Here is a 12998-nt window from a genome sequence, read left to right on the forward strand (position 1 = left end):
TCCTTGTTGTAGAATTTGTGAAGTCTTGAGCTAGACAACTCATAATGACTAACTGGAGGTGTTGGTGAGGTTTTCTGTATTTTGTTAATCATGATTTCTTTGATATCGAATTTAATAATACTGCCTTGAATTCTCTATTTAAAAATGTTCTATTTAATACATTTCCTCCCAAGGTATAGGAGAAGTGAACTTCTTCTCACACTTGCCCACCCACAGTTCATGTCATATATGGGATCTCTTACTGCCTACTGAGATTTTAAGGCAAATCATGAGTGGCCTATAACAAAATATGAGTGGCCTATAACAGTAATACCATTCTATATTTAATACTTGACCGGCAAGTGTAATTTATTTTTGACAGTTTTATTAGTGGGAAAATGTCAAGTGTACAGAATATTGTGCTCGTACAGTTAGAGAGCTTGCCGCATCTAATGCAACAGCCCTGGAGATGTTCACAAGTCTTGAGGAAAAGCCTTTAGATTCAGCCCATGGTCTGGTGTGAGATTACAGCAGGGCAAACACTTTTCATTTCAACCAGAGCTTATACCTAGGCTAGCTAATGTTAGGTGACTTGTTCATGCTGGTGCTTTTCAGGGAGTCACAGTAACCAGTTGACGGTGGCTAAAAGACAATCTTTTGTCGAGAGGTTTTGCTTTTTCATCTGTTCTTATGTAATGTTATTCTCGTAACACTTCTGTAATTCTGCGAATCGTAATTCTGCATACTACTGTAGCATACTACTTACATCCTGTAGCTTTAATATCATGTTATATAGACTTGTTTCAAATCAGAATGAGATATATTTAAAATTAGGATGACGAGTTTTGAATGTTTTTGTAATTTTTTTCTCCGTTTTTTCAGAGGGCATGCTGAACAATGCGCGAGATGCCAGTGTCATGGACACACTACCGCTTAACGGCAACCATGGCAACACCTACAGCGACTACCTCACATACGGCTCATCCTCACCAACTACACTGGAGAAGAAGATCCTGAAGGAGCTGACAGCCAACTATGCGTCCACCTACCACCCCAGCACTAAGCTTGCCAACCACGTCGCCAATGGAGGCGTTCCTAGTCCGGCGAGTACGGCAGGCATCAACCGTGATGACGAGAGCGCTGCTGCTGTTGCCCTGGGAATCTCCAGAGAGGATGAAAACAACGCCCGCACCGCCCTGAGCTTGGAGATCATCAGGGAGGAGTCTCAGGCACCTCTCCTCCCACCAAGACCTCCGCCTCCAGACGGCCACCCCCCATTACACACATTCTCCACCCACAGGCGCCTTCCGCAGGAGAATAATGAGAGTTTTTTCCCTCTACTAAAGAATGAGACGCACTCATCTCATGTGCTCAGAGACTCGTTATACACCAGCATGCCGACTCTAACCGACCACCCACATGGTACCAATGACGTCAACGGCATACGCGACGAGGATGAAGATGAGGAGGAAGAGGAGGAGGAAGAGGAGGAGGAGGAGGAGGAAGGGAGCGAGCTGCATTTGGCCAATGGGAAAGGAGTCATAGCAGATGCGGATGATGTATACTACAAGAGCATGCCTAATCTGGGCTCGCGCAATCACATACAGGAACTGCAGAGCTACTACCACATGGGCCGTGGAGGAAGTGATGGATTCATTGCGCCGCCTGAAAAGGACGAGTCATCACCCGAAGAGCAGCCGCAAGACCCTTCGCACTTGGTCACGAGCTTATAGGCACATACACACACATCTTGTGAGTGTGTGTGTTTGTGTTTGTGTGAGATGCAATGCACAAGGCACGGGAACCACTACCTACTGCACTGATCGATCCCTAGAGAAACTGATAGCAGATAGCTGCCCAAAAACCAATGACAGGAACCAGTTAGCACTAGGAAAACGGACCAGGTAGGGTAACGTTCAGTTAGGACTAGTACCAACAAATTCAAAATATTCAGCGTGGTTTATCAGATGTATCAGATGTACAAAACACAGGCTCTTTTTTTTTGTGTGAAACCATCAGCCATTTTGAATAGCAGACTGGGAAGGAACGTACTGATTGACACGGTATCCATCAGAAGCCACGTATTCCAGTGAGACACGTTATCTATTACTCTGTCACTTCTCCCCACTACACAACTTTTGCCCAACTGCTGTCTGGCCATAAGTCCTCTGGATTTTCCCTGTGTGAATAAAACAATAGCGACAAACTAGTTGCCATTTTAGATGATTATCTATGTTGATTAGACACCAACCTGGACCTTGAACTTGTTCTGAACTATAATCCTCTACCCACAATTCCTCTAAACTTCGGGTGACGATCCTTTGCTGCACACATTCCTTCCTTCCTGTTTAACACTGATTACTGTTGTATACCAATATCACATCACAACAAAGCATCTAATCCTTAAGACTTAAGGACACATCTTTTTCTTACTTTTATGTTTCAGTAATATCAGTTATCGAGAGGTAATACGCACTAATAACTAAAGAAACAGGATTTCTATGTAAAATGTACAGAAGCCCTTTGCATCACATATCACATACACCTCATAGTTTTGATAATACTTTGTTCCCCCTGCGTATGTGTTTGTGTAGAAGTAGACCAATCCAAAAACTGTGCTGGTCCTCTGCACTATTACCCACAATTACCACTAGGAGTGACCATCCAAAACCCCTTCACACACACACACACACACACACACACACACAAACATATACAGTACATACACATTCACATACAACCCATACATTCACAAAGACATGCAACCACACACTCCTTATTTATCGTATTTATCATCCAGTAACCACTCTTCTTGTTTTTGAGGCATTGTCCACTCTGATTTTAATTTCAATGCAAAACATATTTCAATTTTGGCCAAAAAAGAAAGAAACGATGGCTTTAAGACGTGCAGGTTGAATGTGTCCTGTTCCAAACTGTTCCGATTATTATCGCAAATTTAAATGATGATTATATCCAAACAGTAGGAGGTCACCAGATACCCAACATCCAGTACATCTAGTAGTGTCTAATATATTTAGCTACCAGGTCTTTCTTGTTGTGTGTAGGGCCTCAGAAATTCTACTGACTGGAATAAATGGAAGGTATACAGAATATCTGCAAGTAAAAAAGAAAAGCCGTTAAAAGATTTGATGTTGCTGAAGACAAAATCAACGTGGAAAAGGGGCTGTTTACTCTTTCTTAACTTCCTGTAGCTTGCACATCTACTTCTTTTATTACCCTGAGAAAAGTGACTGCGTATTTATCCCCACAAGGTGCTTTATCAGATCTGAATTGTTGGATCATTGGTAGAGGAGAGATTTTAAAAATCAAATCGGCACTGAGACCTTTTTTTATTATTATTAATATTATTATTATTATTATTATTATTACCATCAATATTGTTAATATGATATCTATGGAATTATTATTTATTCTTTTCATATGCATTCGAAATTGAATGAGCTCATAACTAATATTTGTTGTAACAGTGAAAGTTGTTTGCCAACAAATAAAATGATTGAATTGATATTTAGGAGATTTTTGTCAATGGTGAGATTGAGTTTGTGGGTTTCTACACATATTATAATATTTAGAGATCATGGAGAACTGACAAATATAAAAAAAAGCCAATTTCAACCATAGACTATAACACCAGCTAGATACTAGTAACAAAAGTTAAGTAAGAAATAAAACATTTGGGGGCACGCTGTTATAAGAAAATAATCAATGGTGCATTGGTGCGATGCAACGACATCAATTTGCCAGTGATTGTAATTTTTTCTTTATTAATAAATGCCGCATTAATAGTTACATTTAATGCTGTTTGAAGTAAGTTCCTCTTATAGGAGCTATAATCTATTAGTCCAGCACCGGACTATCTTTTTCTCAGACTATTAGTTACAAATACAAAAAAAAAAATGCAGCTTGTCATATTACAGAGAAACCACAAAGCCCTCTGTCCTGAAGACTTTCCCATGGCAGAAAACCTCTGATACTGGAGACTCCTTCCATAAAAGTTAAATAAACACTTTTATCCAGTTTATTATTAGACTATGTGGAGAGGCCATCATACAAGTCCCTGTGAAAGCTGTTAGAAACACTAACGTATTAGAATTAATATAAAGCTGTGTTTCATATTACAGCTGGATTAATCAATACCCTTTGACCAATCAGAATTGAGAATTCAGCAATGCTGTGGTAAACCAGCAAATAACGTTATGGTCTCATTTTCAGAGTCAGATGGCACACTCATACCTTTTTTATGCTGTTGCAATGTTTATTATTTGTGGTCTTATTCTTAATTAATCTTATCTTACCACTGGGAGTTCTCTGAAATGGTACTAAAAGTTCTTAACTAAGAAATTCTCGTCAAAACCTGTTTACGACACTGATGAGAGGAAATTCCTAAATTAAAAGTAAGGATGAGGTCGACCCTGTTGCTACAGATGACAGCATGTTTCACAAATGAATATGGACAGCGACTGTAAAAATTCAATGCATTCAAAGTCATTAAAAATATTCAATAAAATGAAAGTGTCCCTAATTTCATACTACATGAAAACAAAAATCTTAATACTGTATATCATTAATTTTTGGCAAATTGTCACCAAGGTCTACGGTACTTGTTAAATGATTTGTATTCCAATTTACATTTAATTATAATAACAATATACTGTACACAATCCTTATGTAGCACAGTGCACTAGAGTACAACCAGGGATCGGTTGACGTGTGAGTATTTAGACTTTATATTTTTATTTTATTGCTTTTTTTTATTATAATATGACCTCTACATCAGCAAATCACTTTATTAACCCTTTCATGCATCGTGTCTACAGTTACGGATCGCCGTTTTTAAGGTTGTTTTGGGGAAAAATTAAGATCTAAATCACCTCCAAATCACTTGAGACCATTACTGTAATTTAGTAAGAATCATCATCCTGATTTCTTTTGCTTTCTAGATTATTTGCCGTTCTCAAAATCCCAAATGATTTTTATGTCAGACTCCAATGAATTCCTTTTCTTAAATTTTATGGTTAAATTATGTATAAAAAATGTCAAGACTACTGTTTTGTTTTGTTCAAAAATTATATGCTCTGTAATTTTGATCAACATTAAATATTTTAGATCTGAATATTAAGATTTTTGTTTCTAAACACATTGGATTTTTTTAAAATCCCAGGTATAATTTTATCCTTTTTCACTCATTGTATTTCAATCAATTTACCTTTTAATGTAAGTGATATTTAGAAAAAGTCAACATTATTTGACATGCAATTTTTGTAGTAAAAAAAACCCATCTAGCTAATTTAGATATGTTTTTATAATCATTTATGCATGAAAGGGTTAAATTGCTAATAGTCAAGAGGATGTTATTTATTATTTGATGTAAAATTCATGGATGATATTTGCAGAAGCAGAGACTTGTGTAAACTTTGATCTCCAGCAGTGTGCATTACTTATTAGGTGAGGGGACTGCGCAACTCCGTGATCATTAATATACTTTCCTGATTGACATATTGATACATTTTTCAAGCTCATTGTCATTAAATATCAAAAACAGACTATCTTGAGAACACCGTGAACTGGTGGAAGTGATCGTCTCCATAGTTTTCCACTGTGTTTAGCTCTCAAATGCTGTAAATTACTCTTAGACTGAAAAAATGGGAGACTTAATATCCCTATTAACATGCCCATGTTTTTAAGAGTTTCACCTAATTTGCGAAATAAGTAGCTACTTTAAATAAGTAGCTACTTTTATACAGAACCCAGGAGCCATATATGCAAAAATTAAACATATTAAGGCTAAAACATTACTTAAGGTTTATGAATGCTAAAATTCATGTAAACTAATGCAGTAAATTATGTTAGTTAAGGGAACCTTAATGCAAAGCGTTCATTTTTTTATTAAATTTTTTGTTTGGTTTTGTTTTCAGATTATTAGTTTGTCTCATTTTATTTTTGTGGAACTAATTTTATTTGTAAATTATGCAACAGCCCCATATGTGTCAGTTGATACTCTATGTACAATGGTTTTCCTCCCTGTGCTAAATTGCCCCTAGGTTGTGTAGCTTGTGTGTGTGTGTGTGTGTGTGTGTGTGTTAGTGGTCCCACGCGATGGACTGGCATCCCATCAAGGACGTATTCCCACCTCATTCCGAGTGTTCCTGGAAAAGGCTTGGGATCAACCATTACTCTCTGACCAGGATAAAGTTACTGACGATGAATGAATATAATTGGATACATGAGATAGTGTTAATAGAATCAGTAGCCTTTTTTTTTAATGCGAGAAAAGCTCTGATGAAATAGATCGAAATTATTAAGCACCTGATGGTGCTTTGAGTCAGATAACAAACCACTGGTTGCCTCTCTGAGAAGTTCAGGGATGGATTTTTCTTCATAGGCAAGCATAATATTCCTTACTTTTACACAAAATGGCTGTGCATGTAGAGGGAATGTAATCAACCAAGGAAACTGTTTGGCCCCACCCACTTGTCTTGATAGACAGGTGACAAAAATATAAAAAAAATAATTTAAAAAAAAAGCATTATGCATTATGGAGTACAAAAAAAGAAGAAACTTCAGTATAAGGCTATTTGACATGGTCTTTAAAAAAATCTAATTAAATGAAAAAAAAAAGATTAAATATTATTTCATAAGATTTTTTTTTCAGTAATTGTCTTTTTTATTCTTGTGATTATTTGTTTTATAATTATTTTATTAATTTATTAAAGCAAATATACATAAGCATATACAATACAATTACATATACATATACATATACAATTTTATGAAATGTCATAATTTAAGTTAAAATTATTATAAACTGATTAAAGTTATAATTTTTTTTCTTTTTCCCGTAATTACCTAATTTAAACATATATATATATATATATATATATATATATATATATATATATATATATATATATATAAATTGCTTATTATTTATTTCAGAATTTTTATGCATTTACTTTATAATACACGTTTTATGTATTAGATTTTATAAGAAATGAGTAAGAATTGCTTACATAGCAGCGAAAATAGTTAAAAACAAAAACTCAATAAAAAAAAAAGATCTATGACTAGGAACTTGTTATCACAGGTTTAACATTAACCCCCCAACTGCTTTCACTTTGAGTGATGACTTTAATTAATAACCATTTTTAACCGCTCCATGTCTATGCGGTGTGTTCACCCATTTCAATAAGGTCCGTAATGAATTGCACATATTTGGCTTGGCCAGGAGTGTAAACATGCTGTAATTACGAATTATTGATTACCATGTCTCACCGTGCAAACACACACACATACAGTCTGCAAACACACACAAATGTCAGTCACCCTGTGCGCAGATGTGTATGTGTGTGTTTCGGAGAATACTCTGGACAAAATGTTACTGCATTCATGAATATTTAACAGTAGTTTTGACAGGCACTTGAGTCTTTTGAGAAGATTTTTTTTATTTTTTTTTCCCTCCAAGAAGAGTATGGAGCTCCACTGAATTCTCCTGAGGTCCATCCTGCCTTTGACTTGTGAGTGCGTGTGTATGTGAGTTTTATATGCACCACGACGGCACATTTTGAAGAGTTGAAGGCCTTTGAGACACGAGTCATTTCACAATCTGCCTCCCATATCCATACAGAAAAAGAAAGGGCATCATCTTTTAGAGAAAAAAAAACAGAATAACGGAAGCCTAGGAAATTGTGGAAGAAAAGGAATTGTGCATGTGCTGGAGTAGGAAAGATATGCAAATGAAGGAAGGCAGAAACTGTGCTGGTTTTCTTTATTGTTAGTCATAATTACTAGAAGTGAACAACCTCCAAATAAACACATTCACACAGAAATACAACTGCTTCCTTCTTATTCAGATCCAAATGGACTCTGATCTTGTTTCGACATACCATCCGCTCTCATTTTGTCTAGAATTATATATTTACTTTATTTACTTACTTACTAATTTTTTTACTTTATTTATTTACTCGATATAACTGGAATATTCCAGTTACTGCAGACTGATCTGATCACATTGAAATATTATGAGTCCCTGAATGCCCTATAGCTGGGTCTAAATTATTATCACCCAGTGTCTAGTAATCATCAGTTCCTTTCTGATATCTAGGAACCTCGTACTCAGATGAGAGAAAGCGAGCTAAGTCCAAATGGATGGATGAAAGCATTACAGAATAACCTCCAGGTTAATTAAATAGCTAAAACAATATAGCTCAGAATATAGGTTTTGTAGTCGATTAGGCTGTCTGTAAAATTCTCAGGCATTGTCCTCTAACAAAAGGAGAGATGAAGCTTACATTATATTTGAAGCACGATAAGGTTATTAGAGTTTATTAAATGGCTGCATAAACAAGCAGGGACATCTAATCCTGCTTATCTTTAGCCACTGAACACAAAAGATAAGAAAGCTCAAGCTTGTTCTTCACTCCTTTGTCTTTTGATAAGCTTCACTGAGTAATAATGCTTTGGAAGTTTTTTTTTTTTAATAAACATCATTACAATGCCAGGTGATCGACACCTGCATTACAGTTACTGACTGATGGTGGCCTCGGTGTAATTATAGAGTATATTTGTTAGGAATGCAATGAACATGTTTTTTTTTTTGACATGTTCTCGTTGACTGTTTCAAAGTCAAATAAGTCGAATTTCAAACAAAAAAAGAGAACAAAAGTAACAGGGAAAAAATGTGTAAAAATCACGCATTCTTGTTCGCTACATGCGAACAGGTACAATTATTAAAGGCTGCACTATTACTAATAAATAAATAAATAAATAATAATAAATAAATCTCAATTAAAATGTCACTTAAGCTGTTGGTTTGAAATGGAAAAAAAAGTCATGTCGTGCACATACGTAGAACATGGACGGTCACCTGTGTCTTTGTCACTTGCTCGTCTGAGCGTAAAGTAAAACACCCCATTGTTAAGGCTTACTAATGGATTTGGAAACAGGGCAGTCAGGATGCTCATCGTGGAATTCATCAATTATTGAGCAGCCTCGGATGTCCTCGGATGCAACCCATAATGATACTGGCTGGCTAACAGGGTCGCTCCTATTAAGCAGGTAGTATAGCTGTCAGCCTTGATGTTTGGAGATCAGGATGCTCTGAACCATGTAGGCTGGGCTGTACTCCACATCCAGTGGAGGGGCAGTTCATCTTCAGACTCCACAAATAGCACAAGCTTTAGCAATAATAACACATCGAATGGGGCATCTGGAGAGATCTGAAGCTAATATGAGACGGGGTTATCATTCATTCATTCATCTTCAGTAACCACTTCATCGTGGTCAGGGTAGTAGAGGATCCGGAGCCTATTTGGGGAAGTCTGGGTATAAAGTGGGAATAGAATCTGGATGTCAGCGCACCTATGCACAGACACACACATACACACACATTTACACACACCTATGTCTTTGGGAAGTGGGAGGAAACCAGAAAACCCAGAGGAAACCCACATGGATATGGGGAGAACTTGCACAACAGACAGTAACCCAATCTCACCATCGTACCAAGGACCCTGGAGCTGTGAGACAGCTACTCTTCAACCTTTCTGCCTTGATATTTTGAATGGGCCAGATCAATGGATTTAACTTTTTGGTAAAGTACTCATGGAAGGGGTTGTTTGCAAGCCAGGTAGTATATAGTTTCTGTTTCCTGTCTGCTCAATGCAGCCAGACTTGATATCTACTTCTTGTACATCAGAAGGTTTTACCTTCCAGGAGAAAGAGAAAATCTGGAAGGGTGTCAGTCTTGTTGAGGAATTGAGAGTTCTGGGTTTTTATCAAACAACAGTTGTGCTTTATGTTGTTGCAGTATGTGCAAAAGAACCTGCCAATCTCCTGATTTAATCTCTTCACTTGTCCATTAGACTGTGACAAGAGACTAACATTTACAATGAGGTACTTGCAAAAGGTTGTCTATGTGAGAAGTCAATCTAACTCCTCCATCAGACAGGATGTCAACAATCCATACTGATGAAACACTTGAATAGTGCCTCAGCTCTCTCTATGTTTTGGTGGTGTGAACTTGACATACTGGTAAATCCGTGAGTCTACTGTAACAATGCCGGCCTTCTTTAGGCAGTGAATCTGGGAGACTGGTACAGAAAGGTATGTAAATCTTTATTTAAGTTGCATACTGTATAGGCTTGAGAGAAGGCCAGGAAGTCTTGTTAGGGCAGTAAATGGCTAACCTGAGCAAGCTATAAATGCACAATGATCTAGGTAAGGTGATTTTGCACAGTAAGGCTGGGGCACTCAGCAGGAGTGAGCTAAAATTCTTCCCTAATTCCCCACTAGACACATGGTACAATGCTTGATATAGGCTAGATGGGTTCTTCACTTGTGTCATCATATAGTTGCAACAGCATTAGCTTCAGTTTTCTTTCAAGCAGATTAGTATGGAGAATGAAAGGTGAAGAAAAGTGCCTTGAGAAGATTTAAGCACTATTTCTGGTTAATACGAGAAATGAATAATGTCTCCTCAAAGCAGTACTTCCACTCCTCTATGCTGCTTTACTGGCTAGGAGTTCCTGATTACCCATATTTCTCTCAGTGGGACTTATTTTCCATGTATACAGCACACAGGGGTGAAATCTGTCTGGTCTGTCTGCTATAATGTTGTGACAGTATAGCTCCAATGTTAGTTTTTCTGAGTCATCTCTGCTACAAAGGACAGTAGGGGATTAGGTGTCTGAGATTGGGGGTGCTAATGACATACTCCTTTGAATTCACCCTTAAGCAGTGATGTGGGGGAATCGGAGACAAAGCTTAATCCTTGAATGGACCATGGTCAAAGTTGGCAGACCCAAGAAACTGCTAAGAATCTTTCACAGTACAAGGCTGGGGATAATTTCTTTACTGATTATTGAGCCAGGGAGAAAGAATACATTGTAATATGATGCCTGAGCTTCTGTGAGTCACCCTGACAATGCTAATTCATTTAACTTAGCTAACTAACTACAGCTAATGGACTAGCTGTGTCTATTGGTATATTCAGCCAATGGTCTGGCCCCAAGCAGCACATATATTAGCTAGATAGGTAATATTAGGTAAATTGCCCATTTGTAGGTTTTTGCAGAATGAGCCTGGAGGAATTGGATCTTTGCAAGGTGCAATAGGCAAAAGTGGTCTTCTGATGGTAGGCGCCTGCCACTCGACCTGCCACTAACCCCAGCACAGCACCACTTCTGCAACTGAACCTGTCACCTCACCTGGCACAGTCTATGGTGGCTGCCAGTGGCTAAAGTGACCAGCCACATCTTTATCAGTCCCAGACCCACCAGACCGCGATGCCCCAAAAGAAGAGTTTTGACTCTACAGTAAATCCAGGCACATGCGATGACTATAAAAACAATTTAACCATACAATATGCTGTTTGGAATTTAGCCATGGTAGGTTGAAATAACCTGCACTGTGGCAATGAAAAATATGTGGCAGTTAACATGGCTGGTAGCTTTAGCCACATGAAGCTGCTACAGACTCTCCTGCGTGAATGCGAGTGCAACCCATTACAAAATTGTACTGAACCTGTAAGACCTTCTAATGTAGCACAGCAATAGGTATCGTTAATGTACTGTAACTGTATGCAGGCTTCTGTAATCTCTTCAAGGGCAGAGCAAGCCATGCTTCTTTTCTGCAAAAAGGTACTTGATGCAGTTGATGAAGTAAAAGTATGGCTATTCAGGTAGTGAATGCCTCTTTAATGTGTTGTTTTATAGCCTGGGTTTCAGGCAGTGTTGGGAGTATGCTTTACTGCACAGACGTGAATACCCCTGGCAATAAGATTATTGTCCTATTTTGAGCACCAAAGCAGACCAGCACAGCAAAATTTCATCAACTTTTGGGACAATTGGGACAGTTCACTGTTGGGGCTTTTGGCTTTGAATGCACTTGACAATTTCTTTTGAAGCAATTGCTCTGACCATAATAGAGATTGTCCTTTATGCTGCATGTCCTCAACCAAACCTCATGAAGGGGAGCTGGAGAGGAAGTCCTTGGTTCATTACCAAGTTAGATTGAGGGATTATTGTGTGTGACTGAGAGCTAATTGTATTGCGAATGTGTGACTTGTCTGTGATTTTTTTTTTATTTCCCCCATTTTCTCCCCAATTTGGTCTTGCCAATTCTCTCCTAGTAGATAACTCTCCCCTATTACACATCAACTACCAACTGAAGAGCATAACACACTCATCCTGTTCAACATACTACATATGCACATGATTGTCTAGTGTGCTTGTGATTGACAGGGAAGAGAGTATGCCATCCCTCTCACCCAGAAAGCACAGCCAGTATTGCTCTCTTGATTCCTGGCCAATGATGGCTGTGGCATCATCAAGATTTGAAAACGCGATCTCCCAACAATAGGGTGAATGCTTTTCTGTTGTTCCACTCAGGAAATTCTTACGAATCCTTACATGCAGTGGGACCCTTCAGCAATAAGCATTTTGCGTCCAGGGTGCACAAATTCAGTGCACAGTCTATAGTTGAGCTGCCTCCTTGCTGTTCTTCCCCAAGGAGGGTTAATCCATGCCTTTGTGAAACAACTGTTCAAGCCCTTGGAAGGACTGTCTCAAGGCAGACATTTAGTGTACATGCTTTGGCCCATGAAACTGCCCTTCCAGTCAGGATAGGACTAATTAAGGACACTCGTCACGTGTGTCGTCTGCAAGTAAACAGCTGAAATGGAGAGTGCAGTGTGTCATTTTTTGAGGGGTATTGCAACAAGGTTTAGCAGACAGCTCCTGAATAGGACTAAGTCTGATTTGTGTTTGGTTTAGAAGAGGAGGTGCACCTTGGCAGACTTGTAATTGTTCCTCAGAACTGGTAGAAAATCCATTGGAATTATTGTACTCAGGCACCCAGGCGCTTTCCTTGACTTGAGGCCACCAATTATGTTGAATTCTTCTACAACAAGTAAAACATGGCGGGGTGGATAGAGTCCATATGCTGAAGTGTTTAATAAGTTTGTTCTGCAAATAAAGTCCATAGTATACAATCCTAATCAC

The 12998-nt window shown here is 38.1% G+C and overlaps 1 protein-coding gene across 4 annotated transcripts in view; it reads left to right on the forward strand.

The window, feature by feature from the left end:
• The window catches only part of adgrl3.1 (adhesion G protein-coupled receptor L3.1), a 176866-nt gene extending 173361 nt beyond the window's left edge, over window positions 1–3505 (forward strand). For all 4 annotated transcript variants that reach the window (XM_026943023.3, XM_026943024.3, XM_026943025.3 and 1 more), the window contains one exon: window positions 862–3505. In XM_026943023.3, coding sequence (XP_026798824.3) covers window positions 862–1712 — 851 coding nt within the window. In that variant the 3' untranslated portion in view covers window positions 1713–3505. The remainder of the gene's footprint in view (window positions 1–861) is intronic.
• Window positions 3506–12998: the final 9493 nt, after the last annotated feature.

Source organism: Pangasianodon hypophthalmus, chromosome 28, assembly GCF_027358585.1.
Source record: "Pangasianodon hypophthalmus isolate fPanHyp1 chromosome 28, fPanHyp1.pri, whole genome shotgun sequence".
In the NCBI taxonomy this organism is placed as follows: domain Eukaryota; kingdom Metazoa; phylum Chordata; class Actinopteri; order Siluriformes; family Pangasiidae; genus Pangasianodon; species Pangasianodon hypophthalmus.